Below are 23,264 nucleotides of genomic sequence, written 5' to 3'. Positions count from 1 at the left end.
TACTTGCGGTAAATCAAGAAAACGAGATTTAAACAAAAAGACTTACTGTGTTGAAATATACAATGCTTAGTTTTCTATCGATGAATGTATCCAAAAAGTTGCTCACCTGTCTAATAAAACACATAATATATTAAAGCATCTTTGGTGTTTCCATGGTTTCTACAAAATAAAAAAGAAAAGAATTCAATGTCATTGATAAGCGACACACGGACACGGTCTGTGTCCTGGTTAAAATTGGATTTAAACATTCTTGGAAACATTTGGGATGATGTAAGTACACAAGTCAACAAAATATGTTTTTTGGATATTTTAATCCAAAAATCTTACATATTGTGCCTTTAAAATGCTGATCCATTACTTTATAATAGACCAGGAATACAATCACTCCATGTTTGTGAATGGAAAAAGATATGCATGAAAACTGATTATTATAATGATTAAGACCCAAAACTGTTATGTGTTATAGTGATTTTTCATACATACAAATTCAGCAACTTTGATTTTATAATTTATTTTAAATATTTTAACATAACCTTATTCTTCTCAGGTCAATGGTCTGTCCCCTGCCCTTTGTTTTCAGCTTCTCTTTGCTGTAATAGGAACAATGCAAATTGTGATTAAAAATGGAAATAAAGAGTATTTTGTATTTATTCTGTCAATTTAAAAGATTTGAGGTTGTGTCCCCATGTTATACATTACTCCTTTTACCAACTCTGTCTTACTCTCACTTTCCCTTCAAATAAATAAACTCTGTCATTCATAGTAACTTCATTAGTGTTGTTGCATTAGTTATAAGTTAGTACTATAAATTATTGATTACTGAAAAGTGGATATTTATAGAAACATCAGCATTCTTTCTCAATGTTCTTTCTAATAAACACATTTCAGTGTCATGAGCTAAATTAATAATAAAACTGTCAATATGTTACCTTTTTTTTAGGTATAATTTAACATTGTTCATATTAGGCTTTTGTTTATTCTAGCTTGAAATGACACAATGCAATTCATTAAAAACAAAAAATATTAAAGCTAAAAGATTACATTCTTTGTCTGCCAGAATTTTTAAAAATCTACTGTAAAATGGTCTTTTATCTCATCAACCTCAGGCAGTGTTTCGGTTTAGACACTCAGTTGGTCTACAGCAGGTGGCAGCACATGCCTAATGCAAACCTACCTTGAACCTGCTAATTAAGAGGACAGGACATAAACACAAAACCTCTGTTATTACAATTTCCAAACATATTACCAGCGTAAAATTACTTTAATAAGGTACAGAAACATAAAATTAATGCAAAGCAAGAATGCAAATAAAGGCATAATGCTTTTTACAACCTCAAATAACCAGCTGTTTTTGTTAAAATGTTAGTTTTGTGCTTCACTGAGCAGTTTGCCCATCTTTTACCAGAAGATTACTGGTAAAGTATTGCTTTATGAATATTTGTTTAGGTTATTCAGCGGAGCCCTGATTATACCAATCAGATCTCAGCGCTCCAAACTTCCCTCCAATCAGCGAAGCTCCTGTAACTTTCACGAGCAGTTCGCGTCTGTCGCTCTGTTTTGATCCGCGGTCTGTCTGTAGGTGGTGCAGCCCCGATGGGGACACTTTTGTTTTTATGCTAATATTTTCTTTTACAAACCGCGGCGCTTTTGTCAACGCTCAGGTTTATATAGAGGGGAATGATGACATCATTTATCTGTGGTTGAGGAAGCTGCCGTGTTTCTGAAGAGCCTCTTGAGATCGTCTAAGCCTCTGCCATGAGTTGTTTGGATGTTATGTATCATCAGAGTTATGGAGCTCATCACTACTTGCCTGCGACATCAGCAGCGGCGGCAGCAGCAGCCTACAAAGCGGCGTACTACCATCACCATCACCAGCAGCAGCAGCAGCAGGTAGGTGCTTTATTTGGGCTCACACTGACGACTCATGAGAACTTAGAAAAAGAAAGTTTTGCCTCAGACATTTTTGCTGAGAAAAAAGTTGAGTTAAAAAGTATTTAAAGCTTTAAGAAAAAGCATTATAAATGTTGCATTCATACTGTATACTATTACAATACACTATTTTAATGGACAAGTTGGACAGTGAAAAAAACAGTTGAAGCAAAATTTTCTAACTATATATATATATACATATATATAACTTTTTACATATATATGTCTAACTTTTATATATATATATATATATATATATATATATATATATATATATGTATTAAAAATGTATATATATATAAATGTTTTAAATAAATAGAATTGTATATATGTATATATATATATATATATATATATATATATATATGTTATATGTAAAAAGTTAGTATATATAACTATAACTTTTTACATATATATGTCTAACTTTATATATATATATATACAATTCTATTTATTTAAAACATTTTTAATGGACTAGAGTTGTACCAGTAAATGTCTTTTTTTTTCTTTTAACATTTTAGTCAATACATAATTCCCATACTTTGTTTTGTAGTTTTGATGACTTTATTGTTACTCTAAAATATGGAAAATAATACAAATGATATGAGAAGGTGTGTCCATTCTGATTTCTTCTCTAAATACTATACTGTTATTAAATAAAACCGTATTTTATGACATCTGATATAGAATTCTTGAAATTCCAAACTGCATATTACAACTGAATGTGTTTATACAGTCTCTCGTACGGAAATCTTCATGGGCGTAATTCAGCGTTCCGCTAATGTGCCAAGTGTGGGCACTGGGCCATCAGTTCAGAGACAATCCTCAGCAATCTATTTTGGTCGAAGACCAGGTGGTGAATGTGTGTGCTGCCGCTCGCTTTTAACCCCTGACCAGTAATTCTTCATAATGAACACAAATCTGTGTCTTTCAGCAGAAGAAGTTCGGTGCCTACAGCAGGATGCAGGATTCTGAGGAGTTTCCCTCTCACTGTGGCCAGAATAAGCAGCCTGGAGCTCTGAAGCCCCGTCCTGAGCCTGAGCTTCCGCCAGAGGAGGAGCAGAATGCTGGGGAAGAGGAGCGCTGCAAGGAGACGCAGCCCGCCGAGGCCGAGTACTTGAGTGCCAGGTGTGTGGTGTTCACCTATTTCCGTGGAGACATCGGGGATGTGGTGGACGAACATTTCTCACGTGCTTTGAGCCAGCCCAGCGCCTTCAGCAATGACGCTAAAACCGGCAGACTTCACTCTGGAGGACCATGGAAAGGTAGGAGACAGTGATAAAAGGGGGATCTACAATATTTGTAATCCTGAAATACAATAATTGTGCTAATAAATACATTAAAAACTATTCATTTTATACTGTTCAATATTATCCATGGTATCACAATAAAAATCTGGGGACAATCTTTATGTTGTGTGTCAAATTCACCATGATTGCATTCAGTTCAATTTAACAAAAATCACACCATTTACCTTAATAGTTCTCACTCATTACAAAAAAATAAACAAGATAACATATGATGGTTACACTTTATTTTAAGGTGACATAGTTACGTTACTACACGTACTGCAAGCAATAACAGTGAATTATGCATAATTACAAGTAACTAACCCTAAACCAAACCCTAACCATAACTCTATAGTAAGTACATGTAGTTAATTAATATTAAATATTTATCTGAGTAAGTGCAATGTAACTTTGTCATCTTAAAATAAAGTGTAACCCTTTATTTTAAGATGTACTTGTTGCAGTTTTTAAGTGCTAATGTGCTTGTACAAGTACTTACTATACAGGGTTAGTTGCATGTAATTATGCATTATTTACTGTTATTACTATAGTAAGTACATGTAATGTGTAACAAAGACATTAAAAGAAAGTGTTACCCAATGTTGTAACCATTTTTTTTCCTATTTTAAAAAATGTACACAGAAAAAGTATGGGAAAAGCACATATTCTGTTTTTTTTTTTGTTTTGTTTTTTGTTCTTTACAGCTGCCTTTAACAATGAAATTTCCAGGTTGAATTGGATAAATATGAATAATAATAGATAAAAAGATGTGTGCACATCCCACAACACAGAGTTCGTATATATATATATATATATATATATAGGTTAACCGATAGTTCCGACAAAAAATGGTGTGGGTTAAATTGACCTGCAACATAATATAAACTCATAGTTCCAGTCCTGGCTTCTGATTGGTCAATACAGCATTACTGCTAAGCTAAACGCATTCTGTGTTTCTGAACCTTTTTTTAAACATCAAGATTTTATGTTAAAAATGTATATGAATATAATTGAAAGTATACATTTCTCTTATATTTTCAATGTAATGTTATTTTTAAGTGGTATGACAGAATACTACAAAACCATGTGAATCATTTCTCCAGGTACTAAGGAACTAATTGTTTGTTGTGTTTCAGAAGGAAACTCCCACTCCGAGGGTCAGTGTGGCTCTTTATCGTCGTCCCTGTGGGGTAGCGGCTACCCATCTCAATCCAGCCCATGTGTCCCCTCCTCTCACCCTGACTTCCCCCACAGCGCTGCCTTCCACCCTGCAGACACCGGCATCTGGAGCAGCCACAGCCTCGCGCAGACCGGCCTGCCCCCTCCTTCTGCTCTTACTGACTCTTGGCACTACGGCCTAGGAGCCCAGAGTGGAGCGGGATACCCCCACGTACACGAGATGTACCCTCACATGCATCCCCGCCATCCACATTCCCATGCCCACCGCATGCTCCATCACGCTCACAGCCCCGCTCTGGACCCCCGCTTCAGCCCCCTTCTGCTACCTGGTGTAAGAGCGTCATGCAGCCCGACGTCCTGCACAGATGGAATCAAAACAGAGCTGGAACCGAGTAGCATCCCAGCACCCAACTGGCCCGTTTCTTTCCACGGGTCAGTGGACATCTATGATACAGGTGAGGCAAGATGAGGGAGCAGATCATATATCTGCATACTGTGTTTACAGTATCTGTTTTGCAGCATTATATAATTTGTAAATCATGATGATGTAGTCATTTTTATTGAAAGGTGGACAAAAATAGTTGTGATTATGCCTATTTTTGGATAATTCAGTGAAATAGATTATTTACAGTCAAAAGCTTCATCTCATACACTACCGTTCAAAGATTTTGAAAGAAGTCTCTTATGCTCAGCAAGGCTGCATTTATTTGATTAAAAATGCAGTAAAACAGTAATATTTTCAAATGTTGTTTTCTTTTTAATATATTTTAAAATGTGACAAAGATAAATTTATTTTCAGCATCATTTTCAGTCTTCAGTGTCACGTGATCCTTCAGAAATCATTCTAATATGCTGTTCAAGAAACATTTCTTATTATTATCAATGTTGAAAACATTTGTGCTGTTTAATATTTTTGCGGAATCGTGAAATGTAACAGATTGAAAGTTCAAAAGAACAGCATTTACTTGAAATAGAAATTTTTTGTTACATTACTTTTGTCTCTTTTTTATCAATTTAATGCTTTCTTGCTGAATAAAAGTATTAATTTCTAACTGACCCCAAACCTTTGAGCAGTAACAAATGAGTGAGAAGCCTAGCGTCAGTGAAAACATACCTTCACAACTCAAGACTGTAAATCTATTATAATATAATGGATAGTTATGACTCTAATAACACCCTTATATAACACCACCAAATCAGAATAACTATTTCTCATTTGTCTTGACTAGTTTGGAAAATGTCAGACTCTTTATTTTCACATTACCTACATTTTGTTGTTGCTTTCAAGTTTCACATATAAATAATGTAAAGCAGTGCTGCCACTGATAGCCACATTTATATCAAGAGATGCATGATAAATCAATATCATGTCAGTTATTGGTCGATATTACAGATGTTTTACATTTTATGGCCATTATTAGATATGTCAGTGGATGCTGCACACTTAATTGTGCATATTTTGCCATATTTTTACAATTAAATTGCTTTTGCCTTTAAGTTATTTTTAAAATCAAATTAATTAATTATTTTTAAATATTTGGTGACACTTTATTTTACAGTGCCGTAGTTACACATTACTACTTGTACTTACTATAGTAATAACAGTAAATTAAGCATAATTACAAGTAACACCCTAAACCAAACCCTAACCCTAACTGTAACTCTATAGTAAGTACATTTAGTTAATTAATAATACTCAGTACTTATTTGAGTAATTACAATGTAATTACGACACTGTAAAATAAAGTGTAACCAAATATTTTAATATTTTAAATTTTTTTTATATAATTTAAAAACTTTAATTATTATCTTTTTTCAGATTTCATTGGTTTATTTTTAAAGGGTTAGTTCACCCAAAAATGAAAATTCTGTCGTTCCACACCCGTAAGACCTTCGTTCATCTTCAGAACACAAATATTTTTGATGAAATCCGATGGCTCAGTGAGGCCTCCATTGCCAGCAAGATAATTAACACTTTCAGATGCCCAGAAAGCTACTAAAGACATATTTAAAACAGTTCATGTGACTACAGTGGTTCAACATTAATGTTATGAAGCGACAAGAATACTTTTTGTGCACCAATAAAACAAAATAACAACTTTATTCAACAATATCTAGTGATAGGTGATTTCAAAACACTGCTTCATGAAGCTTCGAAGCTTTACGAATCTTTTGTTTCGAATCAGTGGTTCGGAGTGTGTATCAAACTGCCAAAGTCACGCCCCCCAGTGGTGAACCACTGAAATTTCAAAACACTTATCACGTAACGAAGCCTCATTTACTGAAATCACGTGACTTTGGTAGTTTGATACACGCTCTGAACCACTGATTCGAAACAAAAGATTCGCAAAGCTTCGAAGCTTCATGAAGCAGTGTTTTGAAATCGGCCATCACTAGATATTATTTATCACATTATTTTGTTTTTTTTGGCGCACAAAAAGTATTCTTGTCGCTTCATAACATTAAGGTTGAACCACATTAACTGTTTTAAATGCGTCTTTAGTAGCTTTCTGGACTTCTGAAAGTGTTAATTGTCTTGCTGGCAATGCAGGCCTCACTGAGCCATCGGATTTCATCAAAAATATCTTAATTTGTGTTCTTAAGATGAACGAAGGTCTTACGTGAACTAACCTTTTAATTTATTTGTCTAACATAATATGTCTAAAGTCATGAAAATAATTATCACCTTATCGTATCAGCCAGAATTTTAATACTGGTGCATTCCCACTAGTATATCTTCTGCTATATAAATGACATTACAAATTTTCATCCTGCTTACACATTTCTGCTTTCCTAGCATAAACCGTCATAAATCGGTACACCCCTAATGTTATGTTTCTGGATGAAGCAAGCGTGTTTTAACAAGATTTATTTCCTCACCCGCAGCGCTTGAGCAAGACAAAGCGAAGGCCAGTGTTTGGTTCTGAGACGGAGAAGATTCACTGGACTTCATGCCTTAGACTGGACCACTTCTGCAGCCGAGGCCCACAGTAAACTGCATGTGGAGTCTTTCCTCAGAGGACTGTCTTGGGAACTATTCAGGGGGCAGATCAGTCTCTATCAGTGAGACAAGCACAAAAACAGCTTTGGGGAAAACTAATGTTTTTGTAAAGCATACCATCCTGTCTGAGTTTGTGCACTCATGGACAGAGATCCAATTCAGGACGCTCCTTCTCCCATCTGGGCTTTTCCTGTTAAGAGCTCTGGCGTAAAGGATGCCACACGCCCCAAATGAGGTTTAAGAGGCATATCTCCCTCTTTCTTTACACAAAGGAGGTTTTCTCGACATGGTTGATGCTTTAGAACTGCATTTATGTACTTACGCAGGTTCTGTTGAAAGAACTGATTGTATTAGTATAGTACAAGGCAGAAATGTGTGAATGTCTGAGAAAATCTTTATTTACTTTAATATATTTGTCTAAAATGGTCTTGTGACTTTACTGATTGGTGTTTTATATTTGTAATATGTGTTAATAGATTATTTTTGATGTCAAATTGTCTTGCCTTTGAGGAAGTAGTTTTACAGCCTTACATGAACTGCTAAGTTTTATTGGCAAACAACCTGTTTTGTTTGAATTGATTTATTAAATCATTACAGTGGTTACTGTCCCTTTAAATGTTGTCAATGGTAGTGCTTTTATCTATTTACTTTTCCTCGTCAATAGGATGTTAGCCATTTGAGAGGTCGGTGGCACCAAAACACACTGGTTGTGCTGCAGAATAACTCTTGACCAATTTTGGGAACAAAATACGGAGAGCACAAAGTCCCAGAAGGGATAGTATCATTCCATTCACATTTAGCTTCATCTCTCACAAAGCCACAAAATCTGGGACGTGTCATAAACGGTGTTATATTGCAAAAATGTTTGTGAATGCTCTTAAATGTCAAAAGTTGGTATGTGCTTCCTGTCTGGCTAGGAAGTTCGATCCAAGACAACTTGAACAATTGCAGTTAAAACAGACTCCTCTTATCCACTGCAGATATGTCCTAATAGAGATTGTGATAAACCAAAAGAATGTGGCGACCGGCCTCTCTGTGTAACTTCAACCCAAATCCACTCAAAGAATGCAGAGAGCGTAGAATATGCATTCTGGTGTGAAATCGAACATTATTTTGGAGAGATGCGGCTTTAAATATTTTTATACAAGCACAGTGCCAGATATTGCATTATTTTCGTCGTAAAAGACAGCTGTTGGGCCGGTTGTCCTGTGAGTGGAGAAGCTCAGTTAGTGTGAATGTGGGGTTCGGAGTGAGATCTCTGACCAGGTGGCGGCACTGACCCTCTCACATTCCTGCTGCAGCTCTCAGAACATCACCAGCTGCTTCATACTGAGGCAGAATTAGAAACTACAACATGTTATGTTTCTCAAACTCTAGACTAGAAAGACTATTTTCACAAGTGTAAACTTGTGAAAAAGAACTGTGCTCAATTGTAGTGTACTTTAATTCTTAAAAGAATATATATATAAAAAAACTGTAGTTGCAAATTATATAATATTAATGAAATAAAAGACCACTTGAGTAGAGTACACTTCATGATTTTGTTTCTAAAGTGTTAGTTCACCTAAAAATTAGCATTCTGTCATCATTTACTCAACCTCATGTCGTTCCAAACCTATAAGACTTTCATTTATCTTCAAAACACAAATGATTTCTGTCCCTCCATTGACAGTTACGCAACTACAAAATGTTCATGAACAGATTGTGAAACTAATCCATATGAATTGAGCAGTTTAGTCCCAAACTCTTTTCCAAAAAGAGATAATCGCTTTGGTGAACAGACTGAATCTAGGCTTTTATTCACATATAAACATTTATCAACGCATACACCATTTATGGTAAACGGAAGCTCAAGCACGCAAGCATGTGTTACGCAGCACGTTTGAGCTTCCGCAAGAACCAATGAGGTTCATTCTCGTGTTACGCAGCGCGTTTGAGCTTCCGCAAGAACCAATGAGGTTCATTCTCGTGTTACGCAGCGCGTTTGAGCTTCCGCAAGAACCAATGAGGTTCATTCTCGTGTTACGCAGCACGTTTGAGCTTCCGCAAGAACCAATGAGGTTCATTCTCGTGTTACGCAGCGCGTTTGAGCTTCAGCAAGAACCAATGAGGTTCATTCTCGTGTTACGCAGCGCGTTTGAGCTTCCGCAAGAACCAATGAGGTTCATTCTCGTGTTACGCAGCACGTTTGAGCTTCCGCAAGAACCAATGAGGTTCATTCTCGTGTTACGCAGCGCGTTTGAGCTTCAGCAAGAACCAATGAGGTTCATTCTCGTGTTACGCAGCGCGTTTGAGCTTCAGCAAGAGCCAGTGAGGTTCATTCTCGTGTTACGCAGCACGTTTGAGCTTCCGCAAGAACCAATGAGGTTCATTCTCGTGTTACGCAGCACGTTTGAGCTTCCGCAAGAACCAATGAGGTTCATTCTCGTGTTACGCAGCACGTTTGAGCTTCAGCAAGAGCCAGTGAGGTTCATTCTCGTGTTACGCAACACGTTTGAGCTTCCGCAAGAACCAATGAGGTTCATTCTCGTGTTACGCAGCGTGTTTGAGCTTCAGCAAGAACCAATGAGGTTCATTCTCGTGTTACGCAGCGCGTTTGAGCTTCAGCAAGAGCCAGTGAGGTTCATTCTCGTGTTACGCAGCACGTTTGAGCTTCCGCAAGAGCCAGTGAGGTTCATTCTCGTGTTATGCAACACGTTTGAGCTTCCGCAAGAACCAATGAGGTTCATTCTCGTGTTACGCAGCACGTTTGAGCTTCCGCAAGAACCAATGAGGTTCATTCTCGTGTTACGCAGCACGTTTGAGCTTCCGCAACAACCAATGAGGTTCATTCTCGTGTTACGCAGCACGTTTGAGCTTCAGCAAGAGCCAGTGAGGTTCATTCTCGTGTTAAGCAGCGCGTTTGAGCTTCAGCAAGAGCCAGTGAGGTTCATTCTCGTGTTACGCAACACGTTTGAGCTTCCGCAAGAACCAATGAGGTTCATTCTCGTGTTACGCAGCACGTTTGAGCTTCCGCAAGAACCAATGAGGTTCATTCTCGTGTTACGCAGCACGTTTGAGCTTCCGCAAGAACCAATGAGGTTCATTCTCGTGTTACGCAGCACGTTTGAGCTTCAGCAAGAGCCAGTGAGGTTCATTCTTGTGTTACGCAGCACGTTTGAGCTTCCGCAAGAGCCAGTGAGGTTCATTCTCATGTTACGCAGCACGTTTGAGCTTCAGCAAGAGCCAGTGAGGTTCATTCTTGTGTTACGCAGCACGTTTGAGCTTCCGCAAGATCCAGTGAGGTTCATTCTCATGTTACGCAGCACAATTGAGCTTCAGCAAGAGCCAATGAGGTTCATTCTCATGTGTTACGCAGCAGGTTTGAGCTTCAGCAAGAGCCAGTGAGGTTCATTCTTGTGTTACGCAGCACGTTTGAGCTTCTGCAAGAACCAATAAGGTTCATTTATGTGTTACACAGCAAGTTTGAGCTTCTGCAAGAACCAATGAGGTTCATTAGTGTTACGCAGCACGTTTGAGCTTCTGCAAGAACCAATAAGGTTCATTTATGTGTTACACAGCAAGTTTGAGCTTCTGCAAGAACCAATGAGGTTCATTAGTGTTACACAGCACGTTTGAACTTCATCAAGAACCAATGAGGTTCATTCTCATGTTAAGCAGCACGTTTGAGCTTCAGCAAGAACCAATGAGGTTCATTCTCATGTTAAGCAGCACGTTTAAGCTTCCGCAAAAACCTATGAGGTTCATTCGTGTTATGTAACACGTTTGAGCTTCTGCAGGAACCAATGAGGTTTGTTCCCGCAGGTTCGGTTGAGCTTCAGTTTATGTTTGCTGATCAATGTTTATATGTGAATAAAAGTTTAAATTCAATCTGTTCATCATATAAAGAGATTGATTATTTTCAGAAAATTTGGACTAAGCCGCTCAATTCATGTGGATTCATTTTATGATCTCTGAAGTGACAAGGTGGTAGTTGCATGGACTTTTGATGGAGGGACAGAGAGCTCTCAGATTTTGTTTAAAATATCTTGATTTGTGTTTCGAAGATGAACGAAAGCCTTGCAGGTCTGGATCGACATGAGGTTGATTAAATGATGACAATTCTTTTCATTTTTGGGTGAACTACCCCTTTAACACACTTAATTAGGCTTTTAAAAAGAGCACTTTGTGATAATGTTAAATTAAACATTTTACTTTCAAACAATTATGTTTAAACAATTTATTGTTGAATTAAAACATATGTAAAGTACTTTAATTTTATAATTTTAACTATAATTTGATAGTACATTTAAGGTTAATATATTTTAAATGTACTAAATTGCAACTTCATCATTGCACGTGCAATTACAAATATACTTAAATACAAAAATACAAGTTTCAATAAAGGTTTTTTTAGTTTACCATAAATGCTTGTCAGAACATTCAACAGTACAATGTAACCATATTTCAAAGAAAACAGAAGTTATGAATTATGAAATTATATATAAAGATGTACTAGCTACATAAGTGTCAAAAAGCACCCATATTAACATGCAATTAAGTGTCCGAAAACATTACTTTCAGTTAGCAGTTAATATTCCTTTAAAGTATATATTTTCAGTAATAAATACACATTTGCTGAGCCAAAATTTTTCAAATTAAAATCACAAGTGCCTGCTACTGCAGTACTGTGTCTAACAGTCACTGTGCTATACTTTTTATCCATGTTCCTCAATGTTTTTGTCCATGTTGACCATTAAAACAAAATTATGGGACTTGAATAATTGCTGTTATCTTGTTCTAATGGATGAATAAATAAGCCTGTTCATATCAGAGGGGTACACCATCCTTCTGCTTTGCTAATTGCTGTACTTGATTATATAAGTTTTGAGATGGGCCTGTGATGACAAGCAGTAGGAGAGCTCCTCAAGTGGTCCTAACAGACCGGAAAGCAGCAGATAAATGCGGGGTAAAGAGACCTGCCAGCTACATTCAGCCACTCTCCACAAGAGTGACATAAACAGCAGAAAACACATGGCCGCCCTTATGAATAGGAAGCTTGGGAAAGACAGGTCAGTGTGTGGTACTGCACGATATGAGTGTTTATTGCATGACAAAACCATAAGGATCATTAATGTGATTGATTTTCAAAATATGAAAAGACAACAGGGCGACACTAACTGTAAAATGACCCTTACAATAAAGTTTATGTTTATGATGTCTAATTCCCCTTTTAAATTTTATCAGTACTCACCAAAACAAGTTTTTTTTTCTGCTACTACCTTACATTTACTTACCTGCCAACATTACTTACCTGCCAACCTGCCAAAAAATAATAAAGTAAATACAGCACAATGTAAATTAATAAAATAAAAAGTTGCTAAATATATTGTGAGTGTCATATGTAATATATTAATATTTTAATATGCTATTTGTTTATATATTTATTTTTTATTTATTTATTTCACAGTTGGTTGTAGAAAGGAAGAGAAGGATATATACACAGCAGTCCCTTTATTAAACAATAAACCAAAACAAAAAACACGCAAGAGCTCAGCAGAATATTGGAATGCAGGAGAATCACAATCAACTAAACATAGATGAAAACAGACAGAGAACAACTCAAACTAAAGAACTAAACAAGGAACAGGTGAATCAAATCAATCAAACAATGAGTAGCCATAGCAACAAACAAAAACATACTAAGAAACCATGGCAACAGAAAGGAAACAAAGGAAACACTTCAGAATCTCGCCGGAAATAGTAGGTTATATGGGGACTTTTCACCTACTGTTTTTTTTTTTTTTTTTAATACTATGAATTCAGACATACTACTCTGTTGGTGTACTGTTTTCGCATGCTATATAGTAGAAAAACATACGATTTCAGAAGCAGCGAATGAGTTACAAACTAAGATTCCAGGAAAACAAAACTGTTTAAAGGCATAAAAACAGAGGTACATAGTGACAACACAGCACTGTCACAGTTTATCTCCTCATTCTTAAAACATTTTGACAGATTTGACTCTCTGTTTAGTTGTTCACTGTTTACTTTTCAAATATACTAATAATGTGCAGGATTTACATGGTTTAAAGACAAATAACATAAAACATACATGATTTAAAGACATATAAACAAATAATTTACATTTAATCTGAAATTAAACACTGCTGAAAAAAGTATTATTCAGTCATTCATTCATTTATATTTGTTTGTTTATTTATTATTTTATTTATTTTAAATCTGTCCTTCATAAGTGACCAACAACATAACAATACACAGCAAAATCCCCAGAGTTAAATCAACTCTGCTCAGAGTACATATGGTCCCTCTCTAAATAGTGTTAAAATAACACTGAAGCAGAGTTAAATTTAATGAGATAATTAAGCATTTAATTAAGTAATGAGTGTGCATTAGTGATGAACACCTGCTGTTAACAAGCAGAATCACTGAAGAAATAAGAAAAAAACACAAGAACTACAAGTGACTTAAGTCACAGCCTTATTAACTGCTTAATTATCTCATTACTTTTAACTCTGCTTCAGTGTTATTTTAACACTACTTAGAGATGGACCACATGTACTCTAAGCAGAGTTGATTTAACTCTAGGCATTTTGCTGTGTATATATCATAATAATCTATAAAAATTCAGCACTTTCTCAAAGGGGTTCTGCGCTCAGTACTCAGCGTTGAAGATGACTCTTGCTATCTCAGCAGTGTAGAAGGAAGCTGAGTTTCTTCATGGGCTGCTCCACAGGCTCTGCCCCTCCTTCAGGAAACCGTCCATTGGAGACACGGAGCCCCTGCCTGGAGCCGGGCAATCCAAGTACTGAGACTGCAGCCTTCACATTAGCATGGGATGCACTTCTATGCTAATTCCTGTCAGCTCTCCATGGCACCCCTTGGAGATCACAGGCTCTTCCAAAGCAACTCAATACAGGACGGGGTGCATTCTAACTTCTAAAAAAGTCTAATTTAAGAAAATAAATAAATAAATAAATACATATATTGTTCAAAATGTTATAATAGAAATAGTATTGTTACACTTTGTGGTTGTAAAATGGATGACCTTCAAGGACACCTGTGTGAACTTGAAGAGAACTGACTTCACACATTCAATAAAAATACCCAAAACATCAGCTGATTAAAATGAATGAATTTAGCTACAGGAAATGCTATTTGTTTACAGGTGACATATTTTTGGGGGTCACTTTATGTAATTGGCATGCATAACATTTGTATCTGTTAAACAGTAAAATATTTAATGACCTTTTTCCTTTCATACTTGCAAGTTCTGCATAAGTGCCGGGGAAAGTCTATGAATAAATTCTTTTCATTACAGTTCAGAATCCGCCAATCAACTCAAATAGTTCCTTTAAAGTCAGTGAAATCAAATGAATGGCTTGACTGTGCGTCAAACAAAAGCCCTGTGCATAAAAGCTGGATGGCCACGCCAATTCACCCCAGGAGCCTGAAAAAGGCCAGATAAAGCTCTTGAGTCACATTTTATTACGATTCCTTTGGAGCATTAATTGATCAAACTGTCAGACAGACTGTACTTTCCTAAAGCTATATTTGCAGTTGTTAATTATCAATAAACCCATTTAAAACTACAAGCGAGTTCAATGAAAGTCTCAATTAAACTTTAAGGATTTTTTTTTTTTTTTTTGATAATAGAGTCTCCCTTCCTCTCATAGCATCTCTTTCTACCATCATTTTGAGTTAAATGTGTCAAAAGTCTGAAAATCTGTGTGTAACTTTAAGGAACATCACTACCAAACACCTTTTTTTCTGCACTTAAGCAAACTTTTTTGGGTGTTATTCCATAAAATTTAGTTTTTATACGTGTACAACTGTGCTAGCTAACCATGTGCTGATTAGCATCTTTGAGCTAGGCTCAAAAGTATCTGAAACAGTCACGACCGAAACATGTGGTGAAGCTCCGGTTGTGAAATCATTGTTTTTTTAATGTTATTCAATATTTTTTTTATGTGTACAACTGTTCAGATCTGTGCTAGCTAACCATGTGATGATTAGCATCTTTCTAAAGACTTCATCACATGTTTCGGTAGTGACATCATTGTTTTGGTAGTGACAAAAGGGAACATATAATCATTTATTTGGGGAAAATAAACTAAATTTTAGTAGAGTTATGCAAATCATGTTTTATTATGCAAATCATTAGTGTTTTAGTATGTGAGTTAAAATTGTGTAATGCGTTCGCTACAAAAACATTACTGTCACTACTGAAAATGTGCAGTCACGGACATGGATGTTTTGTCAAAAATAAATTATATTGAATTATCAACTAAGTTGCTATTATAGTGTTTGGTTCAATGTATATTCAAAACTAATGAATCCTTCACTTTGAAATCAGTATAATAAACTTGATGCCTTTTACAAGGAAAGATTGGATTAAAAATACAACAAATCTCCTAAATTACACCTGAAATATTGTTAATATTGTAATTGCTATTGATTTACCTGTGAAAACTTTTTTTTTAAAATAACAAAAATATATATTTACATGGTAGATGTAAACAAAATCTGAATAGGTCAATGTAACCCTTCTTATTAAATGATCTATTATTATGTTTCGGTAGTGACAAATTTGGGGAGAAGAAAAATATTCCAAAACTTTCTTAAAATACAATATGAGAATTAACTGCACAACTACTAGAAATGTGTACAATTTGCATACATACAAAATTTATAGAAAAAGACATTTTTTACAAGATGTTTCCAACTCTGACTTTGAACCAATTCTATAGAATACCCCATATAATTCTATTTATTGAATTAACTTATCATCAGAAAATATTTACTGTAAAAACTATAATAAATCTATATTTTTATCTATTAAACATTTAATTTTGTATTTTAATGTTGTCAAAATGTAGGAAGTGTAAAACCTTATAAAGTGTAACTTTTTCTTTTGTCAGGACAAAGTATTACTTTAAGAGATAAATAATATATTTTTGTTTTAAATATATGTATTAATCTATATGAAGTTTTGAGTTATGGTCTGAAGACAGGTGTTTTTACCAGTTGTGAGTAATAATGTAAAATAAAAAGAGCATAAAATGAATTGTGTTAAGAACATTCTAGTGATCATCTGTGATTCATTTCAGAGAAATGTTGCTATTTTTAAAAATATTGGCAGATGAAGTGTGTTTTCTGATGTCACAAATACACGATTCCTAGGACAGTCTCTTACGCAAAATGAGGAATATTTTGAGGAAATATACAGATTGAATGGTCAAAGTGTCAAATCCGGAAAAAAAATAATCTTTTTTGTGCTTAATGCTAGATAAATACATGAAAAGCACGGTGTCAAATTGCCAAGTCTTAGTAAAAGAGGGTCAGCCTGCAAAGAAGCTTGACTTCTCGGCCCTGGAGTGCTGAGCTGTCAAAACAGAGCTTTCTTCCTCGTCTCTCAGGCACATTCCTGCGTAATTGAGCTGATGATTAGTCTAACAATCACCAACACAATGCCAGCTGCCAGGATGTGAAACGGCCTAAATACAGGCATCCCTGTTTCAATGGGCTCGTTTGGCACGGCTCTGTTTGTTCAGTGAGGTAGAGGAGCATATGGCAATCATAAAGACAGCTTTAACCAAATATGATCTGATCTCTCACATTCACTTGCCAAAAACTCTTTCAGTTTGACGGATACATTTTGAATAATTTACTTTCCTCATGCAAGCCAGCGGAGATAAAATGCTTCCCTCTGGCTCTGTTTGGATATTAAGGGCAGGGTCCATTTTCTTCAGCCATTACATGTCAACACCCTCCTAAGTTGAATTAAATGGAGCGTGGTGCTTGAATTAAACTGCTTATGTCCTCAGATTGGTGCCACCTGACCATTCAGTGGTTAATTGAGAGAAAACCGGCCGCAGAGCCAGTGTTGGGGGTAACGCATTACAAGTAACGTGAGTGATGTAATCAGATTACTTTTTTCAGGTAACTAGTAAAACAGTACTTTTAAATTTACAACAAAATAGCTGATTTACTTTTTCAAGTAAGTATTTACATTTATTGACTGACACCTCTCCTGTTCCGATGTTGAGAGAAATCACGAAACATGATGGATATTGTTCTATTGCAAACAAGCATTTACTCATCTCACTTGCACAAAACAGATATTTCTCAAAATGAATAAAAACTGAAATGCAAATACTGAATATTATGAGAATATGCAAATAATGAAATGTTATTATGTATTTAATCTCACTTTATTAACCAATGTCTTACCGTCGAAGATTCGATTCAACCATACTAATACGTGAAAATGGCTTTAGTTAAACATCACAGTTTCATTTTTTTTTTTTTTTTTTTTTTTTTTTTTTTTTTATTGCTAAAGTGAACTTTCTTCTGCATCCTATTCTTCTGCTATTCAGAATGGCAGCACAGCTGGTTTATTAAAAAACAAACAAAGCCCAGCCCAGATGTGAAAAAGTAACACAAAAGTAAAGTAACGCATTACTTTCCACAAAAAGCAACTAACGCAATTAGTTACTTTTTTAGGAAGTTACTTTTTTACTTTTCCCCAACACTGGGCGGAGCAAATTATATGATTGATACTGCTCTTATTCTTTATAAAATTTGCCATTTTACAAGAATTTGTAAATGATAGTCATAAAAATGTTGTGGTTTAACATTCATCATGTTTTTTTTTTTTTTTTTTTTTCATAAATTTTTATATCTGAATTGATCAAACTGTGTTTTGTACACATATGTGACCAGGTACTGGTCCAAAGTTTAGAATAATTTAGATTTTTTTTTTTTTTTTTTTTATGTTTTTGAAAAAAGTTTCTAAGTCTGCATTTATTTGATCAAAAATAAACATTTAAACTGTAAAGTATTGTTACAATTTAAAATAACTGTTTTCTATTTTAACATATTTTAAATTGCAATTTACTCCTGTGATCAAAGTTGAATTTTCAGCATTATTGCTCCAGTTGTCAGTGTCACATGATCCTTCAGAAATTCTATTATGATGATTCTATTATGCTGATCAAGAAACATTTCTATTATCAATGTTGAAGATAGTTTTTGCTGCTTAATATTTTTGTGGAAACGGTAATACCATCCAACCATTACAGGAATAAATTACATTTTTAAATGTATTCAAAGCAAACAGTTATTTTAAATTGTAATAATATTTAACATTTTTACTATATTTTTTAGAAAATAAATGCAGCCTTGGTTCTTTCAAACCAATTATTCCAAATATTTGACCCATACTGTATATATCGGTAACACTTTACAATAAGTTCATAAGTTAAACATTAGTTCTAACATGAACTAACCATAAGCAATACATTTGTTACTGTATTTACTACTGTATCTTCGTTAACGTTAGTTAATGAAAGTACGGTTGTTCATTGTTTGTTCATGTTAGCTCACAGTGTATTAACTAATGTTAACAACATTTTAATAATGTATTAGTAAATGTTGAAATTGACATTAACAAAGATGAATAAATGCTGCAAAAGTGCAGTTCATTATTAGTTCATGTTAACTAACGTAGTTAACTAATGAACCATATTGCAAAGTATTACCTACATATCATATACATACTTCTGGACTTTGTTGCCGGACAACTTACAATGATACACATTGTACAGTGGGGTCCAAAAGCTACCTGTCTAGGCTTGGGATCCACCTATTCAAATGCATGAGGATAGTTTATGTGGCATGTGCATGCAGAAAATGCATATTTGCACAGCACTGTTAAATTAGTGGTGTGAACATGTGGTCCTCGGAAATGTTGGCAGATGGCGTGGCAGTAAATCAAAGTGAAACACAGACCTAATACATGAGCTTAAGTCGACACTGATGAGTGTTTAAAATCAGCCTTTAGGAATATCCCATCAACATTTCTGTTCAGTCCACCTGCAGAGCACATGCCCACCCACAGTGTAATGAGAGTGCATACTTCGCACTTAATGACAGTTTAGTTTCCTCCCTATTTCACACTGTGCAATAAAAGCATAATGATGCTATCAAATATTTAACACCAGATAGTAGCCGTGCTTTATTTAATATGCAAAAACTGTATGAACATGGTTCATCTACTGCATTTAAAATGTCAACAATAGAATCTGTGTTGGAATGCATGACTTACATACTATATTATAAAGAGTCACATTCTTGGACGCATATCTAATAATAGTGCTTTGGATAATCTAAAGAGTATCTTACTCAAGGGTGCAATGGTCAAGAATTAGCCCTTTTAGGCTTTGAACCTTCTGGTTACCTGCATAATCTCTATGGTACATTAGGATGGGAATTTAATTCCATTAATTGTTCATTCCAATAATAAATACATATGAAACTTGAAATTCTTGCAAAAAGGTGATTACACTTTTAGAGCTGGCATGAACAACAACAACAATACTAAACAAACAAAAAGTCTTTAGTTTTGTCATATTTATAAAAGAGAGATACACTAAATCAAGTCTTTCCAAAAAAAGCCGAGATCCTGGAGGCGTGTCTGCCATCAGTGCCGTGGGCGGAGCTAAAGAGTCACGAGGGCGTGCAGCTTCTGCATAGAGATCGCATGCTAGCTGTGACATCTTTATAAATAAAAAGGGAACAAAAATGTTTGTGTTGTTTTCATTTCATGCACTTGCACGCCGATTGCCAACAAAACACAGACATCTGATGCAGTTTTACTCACCACCCCCAATCTGCAAATCCAGCACCGAACTGGGACTTGTTTACAAAGCATTCATCACCGAATTCCCGGGAACAAACAAACATACGTGCACAACTTCATTGCTGCCTCGGAAAAACAAACTTCATCCACTGTTCCCTTGATGCAGGGTTCTTTGGGAAGCTGAAAAAGGTAATCTTTCCCTCACAACCAAAAACACTCCTTTGGTGACAGGAGCTGCGTCTCATTTCGGAGCCTGTGTCCTCCGGAGGTCGCATTTGAAGGCTGCATACGTCATCAAGGATGTCTTATTTAAGAAAAGTAACCTTAAAGGTGCCATTGAACGTTTTACAAGATGTAATATAAGTCTAAGGTGTCCCCTGAATGTATCTGTGAAGTTTCAGCTCAAAATACCCCATAGATTTTTTTTAAATAATTTTTTAACTGCCTATTTTGGGGCATCATTAACTATGCGCCGATTCATGCTGTGGCCCCTTTAATTGCTTGCACTCTCCACCCCCTCCCGAGCTCTCGACTCTATCATTGCATAAAAAAAGTTCACACAGCTAATATAACCCTCAAAATGGATCTTTACAAAGTGTTCGTCATGCAGCATGTCTAATCGCATAAGTACAGTGTTTATTTGGATGTATACATTTGATTCTGAATGAGTTTGAGGCTATGCTGCGTGGCTAAAGCTAACATTACACACTGTTGGAGAGATTTATAAAGAATTAAGTTGTGTTTATGAATTATACAGACCTCAAGTGTTTAAAAATGAAAATAGCGACGGCTCTTGTCTCTGTGAATACAGTAATACACAATGGTAACTTTAACCACATTTAACAGTACATTAGCAACATGCTAATGAAACATTTAGAAAGACAGTTTACAAATATCACTAAAAATATCATGATATCATGGATCATGTCAGTTATTATCGCTCCATCTGCCATTTTTCGCTGTTGTTCTTGCTTGCTTACCTAGTCTGATGATTCAGCTGTGCACAGATCCAGACGTTAATACTGGCTGCCCTTGTCTAATGCTTGAACATGAGCTGGCATATGTAAATATTGGGAGCGTACATATTAATGATCCCGACTGTTACGTAACAGTCGGTGTTATGTTGAGATTCGCCTGTTCTTCTGAGGTCTTTTAAACAAATGAGATTTATATAAGAAGGAGGAAACAATGGAGTTTGAAACTCACTGTATGTCATTTCCATGAACTGAACTCTTGTTATTCAACTATGCCGAGGTAAATTCAATTTTCAATTCAATGGCACCTTTAATAAAATTGACTGATATTCATTGTGAGGTGTAAAATACTGTAATTTCTTTCTTACGTTGCAATCTAATGGTTAATTTTCTTAAATGAGACCGCCTCAATGATGTATGCAGCCTTCAAAGGGTGCAGCCCCTAAATTGGGACACAGCCATTGTTGAAAAATCTCTTGGCTTCCGTATCCCGAACGAAACGCGTTGATGAGCGTGTTCTTGCTCTGGGTGATGTGTGCACACGCTTATCAGGGAGAAGTGCCTATACAAGGAATTCCACTCTCTTTTGACGTCATACAGGACACACTCGAAAACACTCTCTGAATCCTGTACCGAAACCGTAAGTATTTCAATACTCTGTCATACGTCCAACTCATGTTTTGAAACTTTGGCCATGTTTTACATGAGAATGCAACTCTTTAACAGTGTAAATAAGTCAGAATGCATGAAATAGCATTACACCCGCCCTTTAACTATGAACAGCCAGCCAATATCTCCACTGATTTAAGTCTCACAGTTGATTGAAAGCTGTATGTGTTTACTTCACTAAAAGAGCCTAATCATTAGTCACTGGGTTTGAGTCATTGGTTTGGAAATCTAGGCTGGTTGAACTGTAAGCTTTTGACTGAATAAAAGAACTGACTCCATACTAGTTCAGCACAAACCGCCCTGCAGCTAATTTCATCGGTTTAGGTTAGGGGTTCGTATTTGTTGTAGCAATGTGTAGGCACTGTGATTGCCATGACCAATGAAATCTTTAGAGTCAGCTGCGGGGAAGAGTTTGTGCTGAACTGGTTCAGGGGAAAAACAAATCACTCACTAGATTTGAAGTGTTGCAGCACCATAAATTAAAGGGTTAGTTCACCCCAAAAACATTTCTGTCATTACTCTAATTACTCACCCTCATGTCGTTCCAAACCCGTAAGACTTCCGTTCATCTTCGGAACACAAATGAAGATCTTTTTAGTGAAATCTAAGAGCTTTCTGTCCCTCCATTGACACTTTGATGCTTCAAAATGTTCATAAGGGATCGTAAAACTAATCCATATCCATATGAACTATGTTATTATGTTATTTTCATGCAGTTTAGCCCAAATTTTCTGAAGAGATGATCGTTTTATGATGAACAGATTTAATTTAGGCTTTTATTCACATATAAACATAACAGAAGCTCAATCAAACCTGCTTGACACGTGAGAACAAAACTCTTGCGAAGCTCAAATGTGCTGCGTAACACGAGAATGAACCTCATTGGTTCTCGCATGCGTCAAGCAAACATGCTTGAGCTTCCGTTTACCATAACTGATGTGTGTGATAAGTTGATGAATGTTTATATGTGAATAAAAGCCTAAATTAAAATCTGTTCATCATATAAAGTGATCGTGTCTATTCAGAAAATATGGACTAAACCGCTCAATTCATATGGATTAGTTTTACTATGTCTTTATGAGCTTTTCAAAGCATCAAAGTGTCAGTTGCGTAGCTGTCCATGGAGGGAGAGAAATCTCTCAGATTTCATCAAAAATATCTTCATTTGTGTTATGAAGATAAACAAAAGTCTTACGGGTTTGGAACGACATGAGAGTGAGTAAATGATGTCAGAAATTTCATTTTTGGGTGAACTAACCCTAAAGTAATGATATGAACCTCTGTCAGGGTAGTTTAGTTTGTTATTTAAACTGCCAATTAAAGGGTTAGTTCACCCAAAAATGAAAATTATGTCATTTATTACTCACACTCATGTCATTCCACACCCATAAGACCATAATCTTCAGAACGCAAATTAAGATATTTTTGTTGAAATCCGATGGCTCAGTGAGGCCTGCATAGCCAGCAATGACATTTCCTCTGTCAAGATCCATAAAGGTATTAAAAACATATTTAAATCAGTTCATGTGAGTACAGTGGTTCAATATTAATATTATAAAGCAATGAGAAAATTTTTGGTG

At 35.7% G+C, this 23,264-nt stretch overlaps 1 protein-coding gene across 3 annotated transcripts; it reads left to right on the top strand.

Moving 5' to 3' along the window:
• Nucleotides 1-1,273: 1,273 nt before the first annotated feature.
• Nucleotides 1,274-8,014, top strand: vgll3 (vestigial-like family member 3). Of its 3 annotated transcripts, none has more exons than XM_048193026.1 (4): nt 1,274-1,890; nt 2,864-3,194; nt 4,358-4,852; nt 7,284-8,014. In XM_048193026.1, exons 1-4 carry the CDS (start codon nt 1,756-1,758, stop codon nt 7,322-7,324), a joined length of 1,002 nt encoding a protein of 333 aa, XP_048048983.1. In that variant the 5' UTR covers nt 1,274-1,755; the 3' UTR covers nt 7,325-8,014. The 3 variants fall into 3 exon arrangements, with proteins under 3 accessions (XP_048048983.1, XP_048048982.1, XP_048048981.1); XM_048193025.1 differs by having other exon boundaries at nt 1,284-1,890; nt 2,867-3,194; nt 4,355-4,852; XM_048193024.1 differs by having other exon boundaries at nt 1,286-1,890; nt 4,355-4,852.
• Nucleotides 8,015-23,264: the final 15,250 nt, after the last annotated feature.

This window comes from Megalobrama amblycephala, linkage group LG6, assembly GCF_018812025.1.
Source record: "Megalobrama amblycephala isolate DHTTF-2021 linkage group LG6, ASM1881202v1, whole genome shotgun sequence".
Taxonomy (NCBI): domain Eukaryota; kingdom Metazoa; phylum Chordata; class Actinopteri; order Cypriniformes; family Xenocyprididae; genus Megalobrama; species Megalobrama amblycephala.
This window is presented reverse-complemented; position numbering and strand designations above follow the sequence as displayed.